The sequence below is a fragment of the Meles meles genome, chromosome 15, assembly GCF_922984935.1.
Source record: "Meles meles chromosome 15, mMelMel3.1 paternal haplotype, whole genome shotgun sequence".
NCBI lineage: Eukaryota > Metazoa > Chordata > Mammalia > Carnivora > Mustelidae > Meles > Meles meles.
This window is the reverse complement of record NC_060080.1, coordinates 52545124-52571041: the sequence shown is the minus strand read 5'-3', so window position 1 is coordinate 52571041 and position 25918 is coordinate 52545124. Positions and strand designations below refer to the sequence as shown.

At 55.1% G+C, this 25918-nt stretch overlaps 1 protein-coding gene across 24 annotated transcripts in view; it reads left to right on the top strand.

Annotated features, from left to right (window-relative positions):
• DYSF (dysferlin) overlaps positions 1–25918 on the top strand; it is a 203405-nt gene that overhangs the window by 97148 nt on the left and 80339 nt on the right. For all 24 annotated transcript variants that reach the window (XM_045978655.1, XM_045978680.1, XM_045978675.1 and 21 more), the window contains 8 exons: positions 1360–1491; positions 1580–1746; positions 2594–2708; positions 2999–3104; positions 3357–3499; positions 5123–5296; positions 19991–20084; positions 20562–20639. In XM_045978655.1, the coding sequence (XP_045834611.1) occupies positions 1360–1491; positions 1580–1746; positions 2594–2708; positions 2999–3104; positions 3357–3499; positions 5123–5296; positions 19991–20084; positions 20562–20639 (1009 nt within the window). The remainder of the gene's footprint in view (positions 1–1359; positions 1492–1579; positions 1747–2593; positions 2709–2998; positions 3105–3356; positions 3500–5122; positions 5297–19990; positions 20085–20561; positions 20640–25918) is intronic.

The window sequence follows — 25918 nt, the reverse complement described above, 5'->3', positions numbered from 1 at the left end:
CCCGTCTGGGGGAGGGCAGGGGAGAGACTAAGGGTGGAGGGGGAAGGGGGGGTCAGGCATTCCTGCCATCTCCCTGGGGCTGGTGGTTTGGAGGGAAAAAGGCCACTCACCACCCCAGGGAGGAGACCGCTGAAGTGAATGGTCATGGGAGGTTGCCAGGGGGTGACATGTGGGGTCAGGCCTTCCTCCAGGCTTCACCGAGGATGAACCAAAAGGAAGAGAGGCTGGGTGAAGGGGGAGATGGTCATTGCCTTGTCATGTCCCACACCCCTTCCTTTTCCCCTTACCTGGCGTGGGCTCTCCCTCTGGGGATCTGGGCCTCCCGAACCTGCTGGCAACTTCTTTCTTAGTCACCCCCCCTTCCCTCTTCTGAACCCACCAAGGCTCCTTTTTCCTCTCCCTCAGCCCCTGTTACAGAGGACGTACCTACCCCTCCAGGCTCATGCTCATGAGACCTATGGGCTTAATAGGCTCCTTCCTGGAAGGGACAACGTGTGGTCGGGAGAGGGAGGCGCTCCGGCTGCTCAGGCCGCAGCTGACTGTTGATTTCAGTCAAACGGTGAAGTAGTTGTGGAGAATAAGTGTTTCATGTTGGGCTGTCGTGGTTATTCCATTTTGGCAGAGCTTCTGAAAGTTTCAAGGTAATAAGCGATTGAGGACCAGTGACGAGTGGCTAACATGCTGATAAGCGCTTGAAAGGGTAGTGATATCAGATGGTAGGCTAACATGTAGCCAAAACAAAAATAACAAAAATACCCCTCATCGCCCTACCCCGAGGGGGAAAAAAAAAAACCAAACTGCAAATTAAGGAGGAGGTCTTAATCTCTTCCTCTTCCAGTCCTGGATCATTGTGTCTCCTTCAGAGACACATTCTAGAACAGCACTGTCCAATATGGCCACTGTAAGGGGCCATTTGCATTTCAATTAATTAGAATGACATAAAACTAAGAATTTAGTTCCCCAGTCACCCCAGCTGCATTTCGAGGGCTCGATCACCGCATGGGGCTAGTGCTACGAGATTGGACCGTTATATAAACCGTTTTGTAGCAGGGTCATTCTAGAAGAGAACAGAAATGGGGACGTGGTGGGAGAGGGGAGAACGGGGGATTCTGGTCTCGGCCTGGTTCGGCTTTGCAGAGAGCATCAGGATGGGGATGAAGCAGTCTTCTTTGGAGAGAAGGAATCTTGGCAAGTGTGGAGAAGCCTTTTTAATTAAACACTCCCTTTCTGTGAAATTCTGGAAAGTCCTCCAACAGGACACATATCTAGGCATCAGGCTGCTATGCCCAGTCCCTGCCATAGTGGAGACATCCTGATCTTAAAGGGGATCCTGACTTTTTGTCTTTCTCTGGTACTTAGTACCCCATGGAGGGGGTGCCCGGAGCCCGGATGCCAGTGCAGATACGGGTGAAGCTCTGGTTTGGGCTTTCTGTGGATGAGAAGGAGTTCAACCAGTTTGCTGAGGGGAAGCTGTCCGTCTTTGCTGAAACTGTGAGTGCCTGCCAGCCTGCCCTTGTCTGCCCCCTGCCCCCAAGCTGCACTGGGCCCCATTTACTTCTCTTTATCACTTGCTCCCCAGTATGAGAACCAGACCAAACTGGCCCTTGTTGGGAACTGGGGCACGACAGGCCTCACCTACCCCAAGTTTTCTGATGTCACGGGCAAGATCAAGCTCCCCAAGGATAGCTTCCGCCCCTCAGCTGGCTGGACCTGGGCTGGAGACTGGTTCGTGTGTCCAGAGAAGACGTGAGTCAGGGGCAGGGAGGAAGGGGGTCCCCCTCTGCCCTGTCCCTTCTCTGAAAGGCCACAGTCCTGTTAATGTCTCTGCTTGCTCCTCTTGCCCATAAGCTGGGCCCAGGGGATCCCACTTGAACTCTTCCAGGGCTGGGGGCTTGCTAGGCACCATTGTTTCTGGAAAGGCTCCAACAATGGAAAAGTCCTTTACTATTGAACTAGTTGGCCTCTGCTTGACTTTGCATCCCTTCTTTGCAACCTTCTCCCAGAGGCCACAGCCTGCTTCCTCCTCCCCGTGTTAACCCTTCCCATGCCTGAGGAGCCTCCTCTCTCTCTCTGTGCCTCTCAGAACAAGGCCATCCTGTTGTAAAACCATCCCCACCCCTTTCTCCTCTCTCATTTCCTGTTTGGTTGATGTTCAACACCTGGGGTTCTTTGGGTTTTTTGCTTTTCGTTATTTAAATCGAAGCATAGCATATATTATACTAAGTCCACGAATCTTAAGTGTGCAGCTTGATCACATTTTACTTTTCAACAACTGTCTACCTGTTGAGCATCAACAACCCACCAGGCTTTTGGTGTCTTTGGCTCCCTTTCTCTTTTTGGTGTCTTTCTCTTTCTGTATCTTGGGTGCCGGCATGTTCTACTGTCTGGGAGTATCTTTAGGACCCTCTGGGTGACCTTTTGCTCTATCCGCCTTGACTCTCTGCCCCTTTTCCCTCTCCTTTCCACACTTTTGTTGTTGGTGGGGTAAGGCTGAGGCAGGAGGCTTGGCCGAGACCCCAGGACTGCTCTGCTGGAGGGGGTGGGGGGATCTCTTCAGCAGAGGTTCTGACCCTCCCCCCACCCCGACACCCAGGCTTCTCCATGATGCCGATGCAGGCCACCTGAGTTTTGTGGAGGAGGTGTTTGAGAACCAGACCCGGCTCCCTGGAGGCCAGTGGATCTACATGAGCGACAACTACACAGATGTGGTGAGTGGTTGCCCCAGTGATAGGTGGACTTTGAGTTCCTGGGGTCCTGGACCTTGAGGCTCAGGAGGGGCCCATTGGCTTGGAGGAGGTAGGATATTTTCTCCCCTACTTCCATGTCCCCATCTTCATGCTCTGGTTTCCAGAAAGATAATGTGAGGTCCAGGGCGGGAAGGACGCTCATCTGGGTTCCCACCTGGGGCTTCAAGGATGTGTGTTATCAAGTTGCATCTCTTCTGCTGCCCTGATGACGTCTGTCTCTGCTGACGCTTGCCTGTCCTGTGTCACTCTAGAACGGGGAGAAGGTGCTTCCCAAGGATGACATTGAGTGCCCACTGGGCTGGAAGTGGGAAGATGAAGAGTGGTCCACGGACCTCAATCGGGCCGTTGATGAGCAAGGTGGGCAGCACATGGGGCCTGGTGAGACCCACCCCAGGGTGCTCAAGAGGCATACTGGGGACAGCTGAGTGCAAGGCCTCATGCTGTGGGGCACGGGACTTCCTGGATTAGCCCTCACCTGTGACTGCAGAATAAGTCAGATTAAGTCAGTGGTCCCTCATGAGCTGTGACTGTGTCTCAGAGGGAGAGCTAGCCTCTGAAAGGATGGGGGGGGTGTGGCCGGGAGGTGACCGACAGGAGCCCTTCTCCCAGGCTGGGAGTACAGTATCACCATCCCCCCGGACCGGAAGCCAAAGCACTGGGTTCCTGCCGAGAAGATGTACTACACACACCGGCGGCGACGCTGGGTCCGCCTGCGCAGGAGGGACCTCAGCCAGATGGAGGCCCTGAAGCGGGTGAGTCCAGCAGATGGTGTGGGGGTGCAGGGAGGCCCTGGCTGGGGAAGACCTGCTGGGCACATGTGCATGCCTGTGTGCACAGACACATGGTTGGATGCCCAGGACACATATAAGGCACATGGACTCCCTCGAGATGCTCATGGATGACACCCAGGCCATGCCAGCTGCTCACAGGTCACAGCACTCGTGCAGGTCATACCAGTCCATGTCCAGATGCTCACAGACAGAAAACCTCCGGGCGCCCATGACTGTGCAAGGGGATAGTACTTGGGATCACACATAAGACCCAGAAGGTGCCAAGACCTGCAGAGACTGGGTCTGTGGCCTGGAGTCTGAGACAGGGGTTTGGCTGCATGGAGCTTACTGAAGCTGGCGCTCGGGGGGCTTGGACAAGTTGGTTTTGGCGTGAGCTGTCAGGTGGAGAGGGGTGCACCCTAGAGCACCAAAGACTCGTCCTCACCTGGAGGCGAGGGGCTGGGGTTTGTATGCTCTCGGTTGTGTCATTGGCTGTGGTTGCCAGGGTGTACGTGGTGCGAGCCCACATGTCCACGGGCGTGCCCAGATACCCCCAGGACAGAGGCATGGAGTGGGCACGTAGGAGTGAACACAATGATGCACCCACTCTTGGAGACCCCCAGAGACCCATGTCCCGCACAGTCTCGGTGCCTGCCTCCCTGGTTCCTCTTGTGCCCTGTTCTTCTTTCTTAAGCACACATTTGAATTGTGGCCCAAGAACCAGGCCTCCCCCAATCCAGGAGTAGCCTTTGGCGTGACTAGATTTCTTCCTTTCTTTCTGGGCACAGAGAATCTAGAGAGAGATGTCACTGGGTCCAGAGAGAAGCAAGGTTTTAGGGCAACATTAACCGGACAGACTCCACTCTCCCTATAGGAGAACGCAGGGGATGGAGGCCAACCTTGTCAGGCAGGGGGCCTCATCCACTCCATCACCCCCAACATCCTTCCTGGAGAGGGAGGCTGCTGCCCTCCAGAACTGGCTCCTGTTGCTTAGTTCATGGCTGGAGTGCGAGGGGCACCCGAGGACAGTATCAGGTCATCAGCTGGATAGAAAGGGGATTCCAGGCCTCCCTCCATGCCTGGGAAAGGGTCTCCTCGAGGAAATGCGGTGGGGAGGGGGCCCTCCACAGCTGATCTAGGCCTAGCCTCAGGGAGAAACAGCTTGGGGTCGGGAAACAGAATCTTCATTTACCCACTTCTATTTTTATAAGCTGGGATGTGAAGAAGAAAAAGGAAATGACAAGAAAACCTTGGATTCATGAAATCCACCCGTAATCCAAGTAAACAAACAAACCCAAAGCCGAGGGTTTTCCTTGCTGCTTTAGTCTACCTGCCCTCTCTGGCTCCTCGGATTCCTGCAGCCCAGGGAACCTTTTCCCTTCCTGATTTTCTGACTCGGACTCTTGTCTTTGCAGAAGCTGCTCAGAGCCCCCCTCCTCCAGGTGGCCTTCCCAGCTGTTCCCACCTGGAGGGTGCTGGTGTAGAGTGGGTGGGGAATCCTGGAGGGCAGGCCAGAGAGGGGAGAGGCGCTGCAGGAGCCCAGCTCAAGGTCTCCCCGTGGGGCCGCCAAGCAGTGCCTGAGTCTGTCCTGTTCTCCCCACACAGCACAGGCAGGCGGAGGCGGAGGGTGAGGGCTGGGAGTATGCCTCGCTCTTCGGCTGGAAATTCCACCTGGAGTACCGCAAGACAGATGCGTTCCGCCGCCGCCGCTGGCGCCGCCGCATGGAGCCACTGGAGAAGACGGGCCCTGCGGCCGTGTTTGCCCTTGAGGGGTCTCTGGTATGTCCCTGGGCCTGTGGTGGGTCAGTGAAATGCAGCTTGCTTCCCCAGGGCTGTTTATGCTGGAGCGGGAGCCCCCAAGATGGGACTTGGGTTGGAACACTGGTTGGTCACCTTGGCTTCAGTTCCTTTGCGGTTGCCTGTGGGGAAAGTGGATGGCCATCTGGGTGTCCTCCTATCATCAAACAGCCCCGCTCCTGGCACCGGGAGACGTGCTGCTGCTTTGTGTAGTCAAGACGGGAACAGACAGAGAGGGTCTCGGTCAGACTGATGTCACAGGTCTGCCTTCTGACTGGAGCCAAGGGACCTGGTTCTTCTCAAAGAAGCTGGCTGCCACAGGGTGGGTCTGAGAGGCTTTGACGTAGCCCCCAGGAGCAGCCAGAGAGGTCTAATGACCCCTGAATGTTCTTGGTTGGATGGGAGTCCTCCTTGGTTGGACAGAAGCCATCTCATGGCATCCCCGAGATTCTGGGGGAGAGATGTACCTCAGAAACTGAACCTCAGGCTGGTGGTCCTACCATAGAGTATACTTTCAGGGGCCAGTAAAATTGGGGTCATCTCCAGGGTACCACAGTCTGGCTGATGTGTTCCCCCCGAAGATGAGCAGGCCCTTCCTGGACAGTCTGAGTAGGGCCATTCTCTACAAAACATTCTGTTTTGGTCTGGAGATTCCTGAAGGTGGGAGGAGATGCCCAGCATGAGGCCGTTCCTCTGAAATCCAGGGAGGACTGCCCAGGCTCTGGGGCTTTGGGCTGTGACTCAGAGAGCAAGTCCCACCAGCTTCAATAGCTGATGGGACCTGAGTGTGTCTATACTTACCAGTTGTGTGTGTGTTTCTGTGTGTGAATGTACATGAGGACTTGGTCGGAGAGAGAAGTGGTTGGGCTTTGCCCTGAGCCAGGGAGCACAGAGGGCAGGCCTAGGACCTGACAGGATGGATACGGGGAAGGTAGTTGAGATGGGTGGTGGCCCGAGGTGAGGGGGCTTCCATCCCTTAGGCCTTGATGGTGGGCCGGCTACAGGGGTGGCAGTGTGGGAGAGGAAGCCCTCCCAGGACCAGATAATCTCAGATGTCTGATGATGTCTTGGGGCCAAGTCGTGAGGGGGCTGGAAGGAGAGAGCAGAGCTCTGGGGTGCTGGGCTCGTGCTCAGTCTGGGTGGGAGGAAACTGTTGCCCCCGCTGGAGCAGCCTCAGCTAAGGTCTTGCAGGACAGAGGTGGTATGCCTTGACTCCCTTTGTCCTGTCAGAAAGGGCCTGGCTTGGGCACAGGGCAGGGCCTAGGGGTGGTCTTGCGGCTCCAGCTGAGGGGTGGGGGAATAAAGGCCTTGGCAGAGCTCAGAGTCAAGGTCTGAGAAGCCCGAGTAGAAACCCTAAGGAACAGAAACTCAGTGAAATGGGCTACAGAGAGAAAAGGAGTTTAAGGGGGCACCTGGGTGGCTCAGTGGGTTAAGCCTCTGCCTTCGGCTCAGGTCATGATCCCAGGGGATCGAGCCTGCATCAGGCTCGCTGCTCAGCGGGGAGCCTGCTTCCTCCTCTCTCTCTGCTTGCCTCTCTGCGCTACTTGTGATCTCTGCCTGTCAAATAAATAAATAAATAAATAAATAAAATTAAAAAAAAAAAAAAAAAAAGAAAAGGAGTTTAAGGCCTCAGACGGACGGGAGAGCTGGAGCTAGGACTCTGTCTTGGCCTCGTTCTCAAACTGGCTCATTCTGGGTGGTAAAAAGATGGCGCCAACATCAGCTTTACAGTCAGCAAAGCCCTCTGGGTAAAACAGCACAGCCCACCTGGCATCTTCTGTTTCCCTCACAGCTGGAGACCACAGAGAGGAGAGTGCTGTTTTCTCCATAATGCTGTGACAGCCTGGGGTGTGACTGACTGGCTCTCATGGTCATGTGCCTATGCCAGCCCGAGCGTGAGGAATGGAATGTTCTGATTGGTCACTCCAGGTCATGCCCCTTTTGGGTAGTTGACAGCACCATCAGGATGGGGAGGAGAATATCTGAAAAGGAAAAAAAAAAACAACAAAAAACCCACAAACAGTGCTGGGCAAAGAGCTATTGATGGTGGCCACAGGACTCTGTTTCAATGAGCAATAGGGAGCTCGTGTGGGTTGTTGAGCAGAGGAGTGCTCTGGTCAGAGCCGGGGTTCAGGGCCTTTAGTCAAGTAGCTGTGGAAGCTGGTTGGGTGGAAGAGTGGAGACCATCGGGAGACTCCCTGGAGTCTTGGTTAGTGGTCTGGGATGAGGTAGCCATCTGGGGTGGGAGCTGGGGGCCGGGGTAGAGGGGAGTACAGTGGCAGGGTTTGGGGAGGGTCAGATGGGCCCAGAGGCTCTGCTGGGTGCATGGTAGGGCTTCTCCCATCGCCGGGCCGCAGGGCGGGCGGGGTGGACCTGGGGCCGCAATGAGTTCATGGTTGGCCCTGGCAAGTCTGACACATGGTTGAGTGCTGTGTGAAGAAGGCGGATCTGGTAGCTGCTTGCCAGGCCGCCCAGGGCAGGGAGGCCAGGGCCGTGAGAGAGAGGGCGCGAGGCCGGAGGTAGTCAGAGACACATGGACGGCAGTGTGGATGGGTTCTGGGGCTGGCCAGGATCTGGGGGAAGAAGATGAGCAAGGCTGGGGACCCACTGCCAAGCTTTCATGGCTCGGTGACTTGGAGAACGAAGGGGGGCACTTCCCAGAAACAGAGAAACCAATCCGTTTATTATTTATGTGGGAGAAAATGTTGTGAGGGAGCACTGACATCAAATGTCAAGTCCACAGACATGGGGAGGTGGTTGATGGAGAAGCAGATGGGCCTCGCCTGTGATAGTAGAAACCAACATAGCGAAGCCCTAGGAGTCCTGGGGGAGCTTGGCTGACACAGAGAACCAGAGGCAGACAGTGGTTGGAGAGGCTGGATCCCACAGACCTGGAGCAGGAGGACACAGTTTGGGAAAGCCTTTAGGTGTGGCCAGCATTTGGACAGGGCCATGGGCCCGTTGGACAGTAACTATCTGGACCACTCTGCTCCAGTGAATTGAACCTCCATCAGCACCAACACACGTGCACGCACACACGCACACACACATACAAACACACACACACACGTGCACACCCTCTCCTTCACAGTCACCTAGATGTGCTCCTGTCCCCACATCTGCTGTCCTTTGTCCTGGGAGGTACTGATGGCCTAGCAAGGCACTGGGACTAATGTCCAGCCTGCATCTTGGGAACAGGTGGTAGGGTTCTCTGGGTGCCCAGACCCTGCTGCTATCTCGGGGGCTGGCCTTGCCCCCTGGTCACTGATGTCTGATGATTGTCTTGGCCGGAACATGGTGGGATAGACGAGGTTTCTGAGCGGAGCAGGTCTGGTCTGAATTCTGCTGGCTGTGCTTCGTAGCTGTGGACAGGTCACTTACCCCTTCCGCAACTCTGTTAACGCATCTGTGAAAGTCACTGCATCCTAGAGTCATTGTGAGGGGAGCTGTGACACCCCTAAGGAAGTGCTTCTCAGGCTGAGTGAACATAAGAGCGATGTGGTGTTGGGGGGGGGGTCTTGTTAAAATGCTTACTCGGGGTTCTGTGTCTGGGTGAATCTGGGAGTCTGCATTTCTGAGAGAACTCAGGGGATACTAATGCTGTCAGTCTGAGGACCATCTTTGAAGGGTGAGGATGTGAAGCATGTCGGGCATCACAAAGATGAGGGGGAGTTGGTCCCATTGACCTGCTCCCGCACTTGGATGCCTTTCTCAGAGAGGCAAGGCATACGCATGACTAGGTGAAGGTGTGGCCAGGATCCCACAGAGGGGAGCAGGAAATGATGACGTGTTCTCCTTGCTCCCTGGTGAGACAACAGTGATCTTTACTTCTGACGATCCCCTGATATGATGGTAGAGGCCTGGCCTACGGGGAACTGTTATCTGATTAGAATGAGAGGTACTCCCATGTGAACACAAATGAATTCAACAAGATCTGCATCTTTGAGGTCCTGGAGGGCAGAATTGGAGTCATTCTAGAATGATGGTGTCCACTGAGGGAGACTTCCTGGGGGAGGACTCTGGGAGGCAGGCATTGAAGGAGTCCAGGGAAGCCAGGTGGTCTTTCTGGTAACCTGACATTTCGGGATGTCTGGGCCTAGAGGACCAGGCCCGTGGTGCCCCCTTGCCTCCTCCCATCCCACTCCTGGCCCACGGGTCCACCGGCAGGCTGCGCCCTGCCTGCCAGTTTCCCTCCTGAAGACATCTTGCTGGAAGGCAGGCCCCGTCTGCTCATTAGCACGGGCAGTCTTTCCCTGAAACCTTCTGCTGGGGCCAAGCCTGGCTCCCTCCGTGGAGCGGGAGGCCCTGGCTCCGTCTGCTAATCGTCTGCTGTCTCCATCCCGAGCATTATTTTATTTTCGTATTATTCTTTTTCCAGCTAATATCCTGGCATTCCCAAAGACACCGGTTTCATAATCTTCCTGGCGTTCCCAGGGAGCCGGGAAGCAGAGCACAAAGCTGCTATTATAGCGCGTTCCTTCCAGCCTCCCTCTCCTCGCCCCACACCCCTTGCTGCCGCCGCCGCCGGCTCCCACCCAGGCACCCCTTTCCGACGCCACCAGCCTCTCTGGGAACTCTGGTGACGGCTGCTGGGATGAGCTCACAGAATCCATCCTGTCGCCCTTGCCCTGGGCCTGCCCTCCACGCGCAAGGATTTTTTCCAGAGCCCTGCCTCTGTGCTTGGCCCTGAGTGTTAGGAAGGGTTTTTTTTTCTGAGATGCCTGAGCCTGGGCAGGAGGGAAGGAGACGGAGACTCAGCAACATGTGCTCGGAGCCTTGGAGATTTTTAGAGCTGGAAGGAACTTTCATGTTTGAAAGGCACTCCCCACCTGGCTTTGGATCCCCTTGAAACTGGAGGCGTAGCTGTGGGTGTGCGGGTGTGATCGGTGTTCACAAGTATGTCTGATGTGGGAGCACATGGCTGATGTGTGCACACACACATGTGTGCCACAGGCCCGTGTGTGTGATATGAATGTGCACGTGTGTATGAAGGAGTACGAGGTGTGCGCATATGGGATACGTGTGTATGTGCCCCGTGGGCATGTGTGTCTGTGATGTGTAAATTCTGGCCTAGGGTCTGTGGTTTTCTCAGTTCTCAAGGGAATTTGGGAGTCCGAAGAGGATAAGAATTACTGAAATCCATCTTACCATGGCCAGAGATTGGGCTGAAAGCTCTCTGTACGTGGTCTCATTTTATCCTCACGGTGACCCCAGAAGACTGGGTTCTATTATTATACCCATTTTACAGTTGGAGAGACTGAGGTTCCAGAACTGCATTGTCTAACATGGTAGCCACTAGCCTCTTGAGAATATATTGATTTACATTTAAAGTAATTAAAATAAGACTATTTCGTTCCTCAGTCCCACCAACCACATTCCAAGCACTCAGTAGTAGCCACACCATGCTCGTGGTTATCATATCTGACCGTGAAGCTATAGAATGCTTTCATCATTGCAGAAAGTTCTGTCGGGCAGTGCTGTTCTAGAACAACTCTGAGCCCCTAGTATTACTCCAGAAGAAACTGAGCTCTGAAAAGGGGTTTGCCCAGACACATAATATGAGTCAGTTCTAGAATGAAGGCCATACAATGGGCCCTTCTGTCCTCTGTTCCCAAGTTCATATTCCCATCAGGACATAATGTCCTCCTAGAGAAGGCCCTCAAGTGAGGGTCCTAGAGAGGGTCCCGGGCAGTGGGCTGGATGCCCCGGTGTTGGCACCACTTTTCCTGTGTAGCCATGTGGCTTGGCTTCCCTGGAGCAGTGGGGCAGGTAGAGAGGGGCTGGCACTGTGACCCCCCACCCCGAGAGGCCTCCTGTTGCTTGTCTGATGTCTGAGTCCTGACCTAAAGTGGAGAGGATCTACAGGACAGGCCTGAGGATGAGGGCAGACATGGGCAGCTGGGAGTTTCAAGTGCAGGAAGGGGCATCAGGCAGGGAGAGGCTGGGGCCAGAGAGGAATACTTTGGGATCTGAGCTGCCTGAAAAGGCAGTGAGATGTGGGGAAGGATGGGAGGGCCATTTCCTGCACCTGGACGAAGCCCTGCTCTAGGCAGGGTACCCGGGCCTAGTTCCCAGAGTGGGCACTTGGACCAAGGGCAGCATCTGGGAGGTGAAAGGGGTTGGCCTCATTAGGTAACCCAAATCCCCACTTGGTCTGCGTAGACAGGGGGAGGCGATTCCATGTCTCCCTGGATTCTGTTTCTTGAACATGCTAATTGAGCACCTGTTCTAGACCTGGTTTTGTGCAAGCGGGAGCTAACTGAAGGTTGGTTGGCCTCTCAAGCAGGGGCCTCCCTGGCCCTCTTGCTGCCCATGGGAAGACCATTTGGGTAATTCCTTTAAATTGGTGGACCCCAGGATCTTTCTGACTCCAGATTTGGATGCTGAAGTCTGGAGGGGCCAACGGTGTGTCCGTTTACCTGAGACAAAATGCCAGCCCCCAGGCGGACACGGGTGCAGAGGAAGGCATGTCACAGATGGGCAGATGCAGTGGGGCCCCCGTGTGTGTCACTCTACACACACTGGGGTCTACATCCACAATGGCTAGGGTGACAACTTATTGTCCTAATCATGCTGGGAAACAGGCGTAAGCTGGGGCTGTCCCAGACAGAGGGGGACGCACAGTCATCCTAATTACGGAGGCGCTTTGGCATGGGGCAGAAGCTGCTTGAATGTTCTCTGCAGACCCCACATTTGGGCACACGGAAGTCTAGAGGGGCACGTGTGCGCACACACACTCGTGTACACACAGACAACTGCGCTAGCCCACACGTGGCACTGTGGATTCTCTAGGTTTCCTGATTCCATCCCTGAGCTCCCGGGGGGCTGGCCCGTAGTTGTGCAAGGATTTTTGCAGCTGTTTCCAAGCCTCGGCTCCAGCTGTAAATTAAACGGGGTTGCACCCTTGCCTGCTATTCTACTTAAGGCTGCAATCAGCCCTGATTAGGAAGAGAGATCTGTGTTCCCAAATTCCGTCTTTTAAAGTGTTCTCCTCCTTCGTCCTGGCCCTCTAGCCTGTGTGGGGTTTCCCTGGAAGGTGAGGCTGGGCGGCCAGGGCAGTGATGTGGGTCCTGGGCTCCCCAAGGCCACGACTTGGCGCTCAGCCCTGTCCCGCCCCGGAGCCCCACTCAGGTGCTGAGTCCTGATGTGGAAGCCGAAGCTGGGAAGAGCCCGGAGGGGTTGCTGGGGGACACCCCTTCCCCTGCCCCTGGCTCTGCCAGTTAATTTGCCGGGTGACCCTAGGGAGGGCATTGACCTCTCCAGGCCCCCGTTTCTTCACTTTCAGGATGACGGTGATAACACAGCAAGAACAATAACACCCCCTTCCCGAGCAGGGGTCGGCAAGCCACAGCTAGAAGCCTAGTCCGTCCTCGGCCGTTTTGTGTTGATGGGGCTTTGGTGGTGCATGACCAGTCTCATTTGTGTCTGCATTCTGTGGCTGCTGTCCCATTCCGGGGGGCAGCTGAGGAGTTGCAGAAGAGACCACAGGCCCTGCAAAGGTGAACAGATTCGCTCTCAGGCTCACTCTGAGCCACATCTACCAGTCATCCTAGAGCGTGTGCCTGTGGTGCAAGGCATTACCTCCGCCCCATTTGTGTATTATCTCCTCTAACGCCCCCAGCAGTCCTAGGACATGGGGGTTATTACTACTCCCATTTTACAGATGAGCAAATGAGGTACAGAGAAGGCAAGCCTTAAGGATTCTAGGAGTGTTTCCTCCCACGAGCACTGAGAAAACTGCCATGATAGTGGTGGGGTTGCTCGGGGTCTAGAGCCTATTACCTGATGTGGCTGTTACCTGGTTGTCGCAGCAAAGCCAGCAGTGAGAAGAAGTCCTGGCAGCTCAGCCTAGGGCATGCTGGTCAGCGTTTAGTAACTGGCTCTCCAGAAAGGAAAAAAAAATCTGAAAACCAAACCCAGTCTGGTTTGTCGCATGTGCTGGTTTCCGTGGTGTAAATGTCCTCGCTGTGGCCAGTTGCAAGCTAGCAGTGTGACATCCCTGAGACTGGAAATGGGAGGAGGTGAGCAGGGAGCAGGGGCTGCTGGTTAGGTAGGATTCCCAGCCCACGGGTCTGTGAGATGTACATAACCTCAGGAGCGGAACAATAGTCAAAAGTCGTAAAATAATTAGGAAGTGATGAGCTTGAGGATTTATTACCTTTTCGAAAAAGATTTATTTACTTATTTTAGAGGGTGGGGGAAGGGCAGAGGGAGAAGGAGAGAGAGAGAGAGAATCCCAAGCAGGTGCTGCACCCAGCACAGAGCTCAATGCAGGGCTTGATCCCAGGACCCCAACATCATGACTGGAGTCGAAATCACGAGTCAGACGTATAACTGATTGAGCCACCCAGGCACCCCATCACCTCTGTTTTAAATTTCTGTAGTTATAAATTTATGACTTATTGTTACAGATGGCTATGTTTAACAGCTGCCTTGCAATACACCTGAAAACTTACTAATTTGCTCTTCGGAGCCAGGCAGGCCAGCTCCAGTGCTTGCTGTTCTGGGGGTGGGGGGTCCCCTGGTCTTGTTTACATAAGAGATAAGGGTCCCATAGTAGCATTCTTCCCAACAGCTCTGTCACCTGTGATCTTTCAGTCCATCAGGCACTGGCACCGAGCTCTCCTCGGAAGCCAGGAGGGTGGCTGGTCCCCAAAACCCACCTGCTTGACTCCGATGGGACAGAGGGCGTCCCGGTAGCCCCCTGAGCTATCGCCAGAACTCTGTTGTTTCTTTCATGACCATCACGGTGTGGCTGATGGGGGCTCTGCCCTCTGCCTGCTCAGCCTGGGGGACCCTCTGCTCCGCCTGTCTTTTTGCTGCATCCACCGCTGGTCTTGCCCCTTTATTCTCCATCCTGCCTCTACGGATGAGGCGTCACACCCCTGCCAGAGGGAGGAGGTGTGTGTGTGTGACCGACAACCAGTGGGACAGGAGGAATTTCAGACACGCTAGCGGTCTAGTGCTTGGTCTTGGATCCAATTTAGGTGGGCCGTGGGGTCCCCTTCTTAAGCAGCGTGTTTTCCCAGAAACCGCCCACCTCCTCCTGGTGTGGGGCCACACAAAGGTCCTGGGACAGGAGTCCATAGCAGACAAGGTGGGTTTGGCCCCTGGTTCTGGGGACCCCCGGGGGTAGCCCTGCACCATCTGGGAGGGAGAGAGTTCCTTGCATTTCTGGGCTCAGGCTCTTCCCAGGAGCCGCGGCTGCCGGCCGGGCAGTGGTGGGTTGGATGCTGCCCAGTCCCCTGGGTGAGCAGAAGGATCCCTTACACAGCTAGCCCCAGGATGGAGTGTGTGGCCACAGACCACAGTCTGGGAGTCGCATAGGCATGAGCTATCGAGGCAGGAATGTGGCTGTGGGAAACCCAATGCCCAGGGCCTGCTGGGGCTGGGGAAGAGCGAGTGTATGGGGGGGGGGGGAGTGGGTGGACAGAAAGCGAGGCTTCAGCTGCCACTGCGGCCTGGCACTCTCTGCCCAGAACTCCGAGTGAGAGCAGAAGCAAGCCGGCCTTCCTCTCCTAGCTTGTTGTGCCCTACCTCTGCCCCTTTCACTGAGTCTTCCCCTGAGCTCTGGGGGCACAGGCGCCCAGCACTCTGCTGCACCCCTTATGCCAACATTCTCTTTCCCTCCTCCAGGAAGCTTTCCTGAGTGGGACCTTCTGAGGGTCCAGCCCATTCTGTTCCACCCCAGACATGGCCTCACAGTGTGTGTGTGTGTGTGTGTGTGTGTGTGTGTGTGTGTGTGTGAACCTCTATCCCTTGTTCTTTCTGTAGTAACAGCTTACTGAAAGAGGGTACGGTGTGATGTGTATTTTCCTAACCTTTCCCCTGAGACCTGAGGTCTGATTGCTGCCCGCGTGGCTGAGGACAGGAATGCTGGTGATTCATTTTCTGTGACAAATCTTCATTGGATGACTGCTAAGTGCCTGGTGCTGGGCTGGGTGCAGGGAATAGGGGAGTGTATGTGCCTTGCCCATACACATGGAGGGATGGATGCGGGAGAGAGCTAGGAGAGGCTAAGTGGGAGCTGCTGCGAAGGCATGGCAGCCACAGCAGTATCCAGGCCTCAGTGGTGACTGAGCTGAGACAAGAGCTCAAGTTAGCTCACCTGGAAAGGCATTCTAGGTGACAAGAACAGCTTGTGCAAAGGCCCTGAGGCAGAGAGAAGGTGATGGATTCCAGATTTAAAGAAACAAGAGATTAAAGGGGGCCAAGTATTATATTAGTGTGAGACTGGAGAGTTGTAAGATAGAAAAGGACACCACTAGCACCATTTACTGAGTGCTGCTTAAATGCTAGGAACCTGCCAAGGGCGGGAGGGGGGTGCCCCATTGCATTAGATTTTCACCAGGGGGTCTCCAGAGGGGGCAGTTTCTATCCCCCACCCTGTCCCTCAAGTGACATTTGATGATGTCTGAAGATATTTTTGGTGGTCACAACTGAAGGGGCAGGAAGTCCTGGGGATCTAATGGGTTGAGACCAGGAATGCTGCTAAACATCCAGCAAAGCACAAGACAGTCAGAGGGAAGGACTGACAGGAAGGAGGTGCCTCCCAGAGGCTCCCAAATCAAGTTTTCACGTGGCTTCATTGTGTGCCTAGAGAGAAATTCTGGTGTGTGAGACTTGCTTGTCTACACTTGAAAACTGAAATGTACCTCAGGATGAAGGAAGTGTGACATGGGGTTATCTGTTACCAGACAGACTGATCCCCTGACCTGGGTGACAGGCTGGCCTCCTTCATGAGCTGTAGCCATAGCTCATGCTATTGCTCTCTCCTGAGGTGACCTCCTTCTTTCATTTATCTGCTCTCCAGATGTGAACTGAGCACCTGCTGTGGGTAAGGGGAGCTGGGCATATGACAGAAATCTCCCAGTGCCCTCAGTGGGAGGGCACAGACACGTCAACAGTGAGAAGGGTGCTAGATGTGGTAAGAGGGGATTCAGGGCATCGCAGAAGCCCCTGGGAGGGGGGCTTACTCATCCTTGCACAGAGACCTCGAGGATGAGTCTAGACACCTGGAAAAAGAAGGGAAAGAAGAGGGTGGAGAGACCAATGTGGGGGCAAGAAAGGCCTGGGGGCAAGAAAGGGGTTCCTAGAAGATTTCAGCTGGGTTGAGCATGAAAGTCATCAGGGGTAGAGGTGTTTGGGGGGTGTCCAGACTGCTGGAGACTCAATTCAGAGGCTGCGGCTGGGCTGGGAAGGAGAGCTGGCCTCCCTATCTGGTCACAGGGTCTGAAGAAGATGTGTGCAGAGCCCAGCCTGCCCTGTGAAGGCCAGTGGGTTGGAGGATGGAGAGACATCAGCCAGAGGTGTGGGTAGAACTCTGCCCAGGCTGGGAACCAGAGTGGCTGTGGGGCTGGAGCTCTGCTGGGAGGGACTGAACTTAGTGGGTGTCCCTCAGCCTGGCTCCTGGTTCTCCCAGCTTCTTCTCAGCAATCCCCATCTGTCATTTTGAGCTGAGGGAGAAGGGAAGGAGGAGGCAAGTCCATACTTGGGGGTGTAGGTTGAGGACTAGGGGCAGTGTGGAGGGTCCTGTGGAACCCCCATTCTGAGGGCAGGACAGGTGAAAAAGCCCCGGCAGTGTGAGGGGCCTTCCCCAAGGGGTTACTGGTTCTTCCCTCTGAAGGACATTGTTTCTGAGGGCCAGGGCCCGCCGTGGGCCAAGCACTGAGGTAGGCCTGAGATACCTGGCACCTGCCTTTGTGGAAATCCCAGGGAGGGGGACACCTTTTCTGATCACAGGAGGGCAGACTGCCCTTGGACAGAGACCCAGAAATTGCTGCCAAAGCCCCAGATCGAGGCATTCTGGTGGGAGTGGCGCTTCGGGGAGGCCATCTGGAGGAGATGTGAGGTGAGTGGGGAAGTGTGCTGGCAGCCTTCAGCAACCACGGAGGTCCCCGCAGGTACTGGGAGGGGGCGAAGGCATTATGGGGGCCGTGGGAGGCAGAGGCAGTCTCCCTCCCTTCACTCATCTTAGCACCCGACTCGTGGGGGGCACGAGCATGTTGCTGGGCTGAGATGGCAGGGCCACAGGATCCCAGGCCTTCTACCCTGACTTTAGCCGGACCCCTTGCCCTCCCACCAAGGTGCATTGGGCTGCATGTGCTACGGGTGGTTGTATGGGGGGGCTGGCCAAGCCCCGTTTCCAGTGTTCTGATCTGCTTTCCTTGGCGTCCTATGCCTCTCGCCTGGGGTGGCCTGCGGGGCCCCCCAGGTCCAGCCCTATGTGCGGCCTTGCAGATCCTGAAACTGGGAGCCATTAGCTGTTGGATGTGGTGTGGGCTCTGGCGGGATGCCAGTGTAGCATGGTGGGGCCAAATGCTTTTTCTGGGGGGAACCCAGGATGCCTGGGGTCTGCACCTGCTCAGGAGAGAGGATCCTATTCAGGGGCTTTCCCTGTCTGTAGTATGACACCCTCCCTGTTATCCTGCTTTCCTGTGTGTGCATGTGTGTGTGTGTGTGTGTGTGTGTGTTGAGAGACTGATTGCTTGATTGATTGCTTTTGATTTCTGCCCAGGGCTGTGGCTCCTGAAATGTCCACTTTTCCAGCTTCTGGAATAATTTTGAACAAATATGAGGTATAGGAATACCACCCCTGAGAATAATTGCGAGATTTACAGTTTATGCCCTACCCAGCCTCTGCCCCACTGTGCCTTATTTCTTTCATAAGAAATCATTGCTAGCAAACACTTACTGAGCATTTATTATGTGCCAGGAGTTGTGCTAAGAACACGCAATGCATCTCCTTAATAATCACAGCAACTCTGTGAGATAGATACTGTAGAATTATTCCAAATTTATGGACACTGGTTCAGAGAGGTTAAGCAAGCTGCCCAAAGTCACACAGCCAATACATAGCAGGACCGGAATTGGAGCCCCAGAAATCTGGTTCTAGAGCTTGTGTTGAAGTTATGATCAAAAGAAGGGGGTCTTTGAGGGGGGTGTCCTGTGGTGGGTGCCAGAGACTTCCTGGTTGAAGCTAGACCTCGCTGAGACCCCTGGGAAAGCAGATGGACACGTCTTTCCTGCATGTGTGTCTTAGGGACCCTTTTGTAGGAAGGGAGCAGAGGAAGACCTGGCCTATGTTAGGATGCATTTCTATGTTGAACTAGAGTGATCAGGGCAGGCTTTCCCTTGGTTGCTAAGATGCCCTGAAGATGGAGGGGTTTGGGATAGTCAAAGGCAATTCTGGCTAGGGAAGAGGAAGAGCTTGTGATGGAGCAGGTGTGTGTCTTGGCCAGCTTCAAGGGGCATGGCCTGCCTAATGCTGAGTGCTGGGTTTGGGGGAGGGAAGCCCTGGTGTTGAATGGGAAAACGGCACAGGTCACCTGAGATCTGATCAGGATCCTTCAGGTACTGAGGCCCCGTGAAGGATTTGGGCTCTGGATAACGATGCTGGTTCTGGCTCTGGGTGTGGGCAGATCAGAAGTGGGAAGGCAGGCATTCTGGGAGGCTTCTCCAATGAGAGGTCTAGGACTGGGCCCTGAGAGTGGGTGTGGCTTGGAGAGGACCATGTGGAAGTGGCCATGTGTCTTCTCTTTGGAGAGAGGGTAAGATTCCTGGGAGATGGCTGTGGCCAGGTGGCAGGGTGGAAAGTCCTGGCAAACGGCCACCCCGTGTGGGCCTGGGCCAGATTAACAGGTCATTGGTGGTGAGCCCAGAGTTTCTGTTCACACACAAGGGTGTGTGAGCTTGTGTGTTGGGAACAAGAATAGGGCAAGAGAGTGGGGCAGGTGATGGTAGGGAAGAGAGAGGCGAGGGACCTGGAGAAATCTCTTGGAGAGGCCGCAGAGAGAGTGGACAGCATGGGAACACTGTCCAGCTCTCCCCATCCCTCTGCTGGGCTCTGGGCCACAGGATGCTGGTGGGCTTGCCAAGAAAGCCAAATCTGGAGGCTGGGCTGTGGAGTAACCAGTGCATTTCCTGTTCTTGTGGGGGCCTTGATCCCTGTTGGGGCCCTGAAGTCCCCCAAATCATGCAAGATGCCAATGAGGGGCCACAGGGTGCCCGAGCTGGCTCTGGATACACCTGGGCGGTAGGCACCTGGTCCAAGGAGGCGGGCGTACGGCTCAGCAGTTAGAGCCCAGTGCAAATGAGGACAAAGCGAGGGGACTGACTGGCTAGTTTCATGAGCAGTACACGGGCAGACTGGCTTCTGAGCCTGAGTGCTTACGGGCCCTGCCTCTTGCTCATGTCCCTGTCCTGGCCACAGCCTGCATCCTCTTTTGCCCTCAGCTTAGCATGAGCCGGTGAGAGGAGGCGATGACACAGCACAGCCTCCCCCAGAGCTAGGACCCAGTGTTCAGATGCGCAGGGAGTGGACAGAGGTGCCCCGATTTGGCTTCTCGTAACTCATCCCAGTGGGAAAAATCCCCATTGGATTCTCTGCCCTAGAGTCCTTCCTTCTATCAGACCCTAACCTCTTGGGCCAGAATCACTCCATATCCCAATCTGGCATGTCCGGTCTCCACCAGAGAGGGAGCACAGTTTCCCTGTGGACTTGACAGTGGAGTCTGGGGAGGCTGTAGGAGGATGTGGTACCCTAGAGTAAAATCAGAGGCCGATGGCCCAGCTCTCAGCTGCCGAGGAGCGTTGTCTAAAGGTCTCCTGACCTGGGCACCCGACTCCCCCTAGCTCTGAGGCCAGGATTGGTCACGACCAGCTCTGTGTCTCCAGGGCGGCGTGGTAGATGACAGGAGTGACGATTCCATGTCCGTGTCCACCCTGAGCTTCGGCGTGAACAGACCCACGATTTCCTGCATCTTTGATTGTAAGTGACGCTTGGCGGTGTCTAGCGGGGTGAGGTCGACAGGTGCGTAGCCTCATGCATTTTTGTATGGGGGGCTAGGGAGAACCGAGTCTGGGTGCTTTGTGGTGGGTGGGTGTCTTTGGTGGGGGTGTGTAGGTGCGCACGTGCATTCACACACATGCATGTCCAGCTGCGTGTGGCGTGCCTGGGATCGGGTGTTCAAGGCCCTGTGCATGCTAGCTGCTCCCATCATTTATTTGGCTTCTCCTCCATCCCCTTCTCCCCAGCTCTCCCCAGGCCGCAGGACACGACACTCAAGAGCCATGCTCTGCTCTGATCCTGTGAGCGGCTCATTCCCACAGATCATGACACGTGTCATTTCCATGGCTCACACCCTTCATCCGTTGCCCTTCCTGCAGGAGACTCCCCTCACCACAGCCGCTGCCCTCAGCAGCTCCTAGCCACTCACGTGGTATCTCTGTTTCCTCCTTGGTACAGATGGGAACCGCTACCACTTACGCTGCTATATGTACCAGGCCCGGGACCTGCCCTCGATGGACAAGGACTCCTTTTCTGGTAGGTGGGAAGGGAATCAGAGACCAGCGGCTGGGAGCCGGGAGCTGAGCCAACAGGGCTTCTCTGGTGTGTGGGAGCTGGGGCTGTTTGTGGGATTTGTGGAGATGGCTCATCTTGCCAGGGTCACTGTGTTGGTTGTCGGGTGGGCTGCTTGACCCTTCTGCTGGGTTTGTTGAGCATCACTTCCTTCTGAGAGCCCCTCTGGCTCTGACCCCCAGGATACTTCTGTCTCCAGGGTCTCCTGCAGCCTCTTGCTACTCTTCCTGCTCCTACTTGGGAAGCCCCCCAAGGCCTGGGAAGCCCCAGGCCTCTAAGTCTAATGGTCTTGACAGTCTGTCTGTATATTCTCTTCTCTGGGCACTGTGGTGCCCTCACCTTCCCTGGCTCCATGGACCACCCATATTGGAGAAGCTTCCAGGCCTTCAGTTCATAGGAGCTCCACGTGTCTAGCCATGTCTTAGGTGTCTCCCCCAGGATGCCTCCATCCCTGGCTCCTCAGTTCATCCTATCCAAACTGAACTCCTGTGCCCTCCTTCCCCGATCCAGGCCTCCCCTCTTTGCCTACCTTGGTTCTGGTGTTGCACTAGCACGTGTCTATTGTCTGTCAGTTTGGAAACCGTCCGTCCTCCAGTCCCGTGGATTCTGGCCTCTGAATCTCTCTTGGAGATGTTCCCAGGAACTGGCCTCACCCCTTCTCATCTCCTGGCCTCCCTCACCTTCCACCCTGCCTCAGACAGATCTGGTCATGTCACTCCTCTGATTTCCAGTGTAGACACTGGGAGACAGCTGGGGATTTTTGTGGATCGGACTCCTGTGGAACTTGCAGTTGCATTGTTCCCTAGTTGGCCTCTAAGACTAGCTCTGGTCTCAACAACTTTTGTCAGCCTTTGTGGAGCTCTTCCTGGCCTTTCTGCTCCATGCTCTCTCTGCCTAGAATGCATTTTTAACCCAGCAAACTCTTACTCATTCTTCAAGACCTAGCCCAGGTCCTCGGACGCTGCCCCAAGGCCAGATGGTTGTTCCTTCCTTGACACTAGGCCAGCGCCCCACCAACACCTCTCACAGCCCTGACCGCCACCTAGATCAATTGCTGTCTGTCTTTCCCACTATGACTGTGAACTCCTCCAGGAAGGGGCTTTGCTTGTCCTTGAACCTGCACTTGGTACCTGAAGAATGGACATTGACTGAGCATTCAGTGTGAGTCCTGGCATTTTACTGGTCCCGGTGCACGTGACCCTTACGCCTCTCCTATGAGCTAGGGGCTTCATGTTCCCATTTTACAGGTGAGGAGACAGAGACACAGGTAGCTTAACTAAATTGCTTGAGATCAAATAGTTGACAAGTGACCTGCCGCCCTCCAAGTACTTGTTACTTCCTTGAGTAGAAGTGAATTCTTCTGTGAGAGTGATCTTCTGTTCACTATAGGATGGCCCTATAGCTCACAGCCACCTGCCTCTCTTCCTCTGGGCCCCACTCCTCCCCCACGGGGGGACCACCCTCATGCCTCACCCCAGCAGCTGGGGTTCCCCATATTCTCTCCTCCCAGTGACCTGTTTCCCAGCCCTGGGCAGCCAGGTACACGGTAGATGGAGCAATTTCTCCTCCGGGCTTTGGGTCCCCAGGTCCCGACAGCACCCTATGAAAAGCATATGCAAAACCCACATGCCGCATTTGGTGGGCGAGGGGCAGACGTGTGCACCTGGCCCTTGCTGGGAACCTGCCAGAATGCTCGCTGCCCATTGGGACATACGCCGAGGGAAGAGAGGTGAACTCATCCACAGCCGTTCTTCTTTCTTAGCAGGGCCTGAAAGGTGGGGGTGCAGGCGGCAGGCCTGTGTGGGCGTGGGGCGAGGAGCGGGGGGGCATTTGTCCTCCTCTTGTCGTCCTCGGGCCGGGCTGGCTGAGGACGCTGCAGGGAGGGAGCCCCTCCCAAGGAACCCGTGCTGGGAGGTGGCAAGGGACCACAGGCAGGGTCAGCCGGGCGCTGGCCTGCGGGAGATGTCACACTTTCCATCCCAGCCCCACCCCCTCCCCCAAATAAACATCCCTTGAGCTTTGAGGGCACTGCCCAGGGCTTCCTCAGAGGCCGCTGGCTTCTGAATGAAAGGCTTGATTGACCAGCTGCTGGAAAGGAAAACAGCAGCCAACATGGGTGAACCTATAAAACCCAGAGTGTTTATTTTCACTCCCAAACCCTAAACCAAAGCAATTTCTCCCCTGGCACTGACCCTGGGGCGGCTGGCGGCCGAAGGCTGTGCGTGGCCACCAGCTGGCACTTCTCGGAGGAAACTCATGTGTGAATCCGGACCGTCTGGGGCCAGGGAAGGGTCTAGCGTGGCGTCTGTTGCTGGTATCATCCTCCAGCCTGCCCGCTGAGTGTCTGGGGCAGAGAAGGCTCTCTTCCAGAAGGTGCTCCTTTGACTCTGACCTGTGATGCCCTGGGTCTTTCCTGCAGTGGTGGGCTCCCAGGGCCCTGAGCTGTGCTCCTCACTTGTCCCCTGAAGGGGTGGGTCTTGGGGCTGCTCAAAGGCTGGGGCTGTGCCTGTGTCTGCTTCCTTCTCTCTGGCCAAGGGTTTGGGGGGGGCGGTGGGGACACACAGGAACTGCCTAGGAAACACTTGTTGAATAATATGAAACTGTGGCAGGAAAGGGAGGCTTGTGGAGATGTTCTGTCCAGGCTGCCTGAGGGTTCTGCCTCCGATGGGATTTCAATATACAGTCAGCCTCAATTCTCCAGACATTGGAAGGACATTTGTGGTTCGTGGCTATGAGGATGCGTGGTCTGTGTAGCAGCTAGGCATTTAGAAACATAAAATGATGCTTAATTCCAATGATTTCTCTTTGATACTGGATTGGGGTTGCCCCTGCCTGGTGAGCAGAGGTCCCATTAAGATAGACAACCCATGAGACGCTCTGTTGTGAGGTCATGGCATATCAGAAAATGGCCCATAGGCTGGGGGAATCAGAAATTCCCCTTGGAGGGCCTCACAGGCCAGGGGGCTGAGGGGGTCTGCCTGCGTTGGTTTGCCAAGCAAATGAGAGATGGTAAGTAGACCAAAAGCTAAGTTATTACTGTACCAGAGTGTAGTATCTGTTAAGACAACAGAAGGTCCTGCGCCCTCTTTGTTGGCCTCATGGTTTCTGGGAGATCAAAGTTGTGTGCCAGGCAGGTGGTCCCGAGAGCTATTACTCAAGGGCAGGCCGCAGTGGGGTCTCACAGCGGAGGCCACCTCAGTGGGGACCAGTGTTTTAGTTTTACGTCCCAACCCAGACTCTATCTTGGGTGGGACTGGGGAGCCCTTGCTTCGGGGCTTACAGCATCTGGACTCCAGTTGCGGCCTGCTCCCCCTTGAAGCAGGCTTTCTGTTAAGGTTGGCTCTGGCTGGGGGAATTCTCCCATTGAGCTCATGGAGCTGTTTTCCAAAGTGCGTCGGAGGCTTGTGAAATGCTCCACTTAAGCAGGGTTCCTGAGCAAGGGAGACGGGAGAACAGTGCACACTTCCAGATTTACAATGCACAGTGGCATTGAGAGGCTTTGGAATGGCTTCAGGAAAGGAGCCTGTTTGACTTGTTCAAGTGCTCACGAGATCCCCAGAGAACTCATGTTTACGAAGCTCACATTTTGGGGAACACTGATCTGTAGGATTTAGTCCAGATTGCTCCGCTCAGATCTGGGATCTTTGTGAACTCCTCCTCCTTCTCTCATCCCCACTGCCCTGGGCTTTCCCTTCTCCCCTCAGCCAGACCAACTAGTAGCTGTTTCTCAAATGCCCAGGCTCTTTGGTGTCATCGTGAGTGCTATGCTGATGTCTAGAATGCCCCCTTTCCCTTGGTGTGCCTTGGTCCCTCCTCGTTCTGGAGACTTAGGGTAGGAGACCTCCTTTGGGATGACTGACATGATGCTGCCAGGCTCCATGGGGGTATCCCCGATGCCCAGCACCTCATTCATTCCCTGAGTAAGCAGCACATCGCCTTGGAATCTGACTGCCCTGTAGTGACCATTTCCAACCAGTAGTCGTGATCTTAAGAGCCTAGATTTTGTCTCCTTCATTTTCTTATCCTTAGTGCTCTGCTTACCTACCATGCGCTGGTCAGTCAGAGCGAATGAATGACGGGTTACGCATAATGCTGGAGTGAACATCTCTGTGCATATAGCTTTTTGGTTAATTTGGGTGATTCCCAGGAGTAGAGGAAGCAAGGTATAAACAGTTTTATGTTGTTTAGGGCATACTGCCCAGTTGCTTTCCTGAACTGCTTCCAGCAGTAAAGGAGAGTACCCATTTCATCAAATATTTGCCAACACTGGGTTTTATAATTCCAAATAATTTTTCTTAATTTAATAGGAAGAAATATTGCTATATTACAGTTTTCTTTTGCACTACTCCCCTCTTTCTGAAGGGTTCTTTCCCAAAGGGCATGGAGTGGTGGAAGGAACAATAGGCCGGGAGTCAGGGGGGTCTAGCCCTGGTCACAGGTGAGCATGGGCTAGTAACTTCGTCTTCATGGGGCAAATCTCTCTTGTCTCACAAGTGGGATGGTGCTGTCTGCCCCATCTCCCATCCCAGGGGTCTGAGCTGGGAAGGTAAGAGGGCCTGGGAGGAAGGCTCAGTGTATGGTTAAGGTCTAGGAAGGCTCTAGGAAGGTCTGAGCAGCAGAGTTGGGTGCAGGGCTCTAGGTCCAGCCAAAGAACCACCTGCCTGGGGCCTCTAGCAGGGATGGTATCCCCGTAGAACCACGTGTGTTCACAGCTGGAGTCGTCTCGGGCAGCTCATGGTCCTCAGAGAGCCCTAGTCCAGCGGCTTTCCACTTCAGCTCCGTGTGGCTTGGTGGGTGATGCCCGAGAGCCAACGCTGCCCCTCTTCTATGGGAGTGTCCCTGAAAGGAGTGCTAGACTGGAGTGACAGAGAAGAACCAGCCCCTCACCTTCCTCTCCACCTCTCCTCGGGACCTGCTTCTCCCTCCTCTTGGCTTTCCTGAAAGAGCGATGAGTCTGTGCGTTTGTCTGGCTTCCCCTCATCTGACCACCTTACTTCAGCAACACCCCTGCCTCCCTTCTTTCTTTTTTTTGGAGGGGCTGGGCCCTGAGGGGGAGAGAAGCCGGCCCCAGCACACAGTAGCCCAGTGTCTGAGGCCCCAGGCCTCCAGGCCTGCTCTTTACAATGCCTTTGTTGTGTGTTTTTTCCTCCCCTGGGCGGGCGGGGCGCGTGTGTGGGTCTGGGTGATTCTTGTTTGAAAGCCACCCCCTCCCCATTCCCCCAGCGCTGAGCTCATTGCTTGGG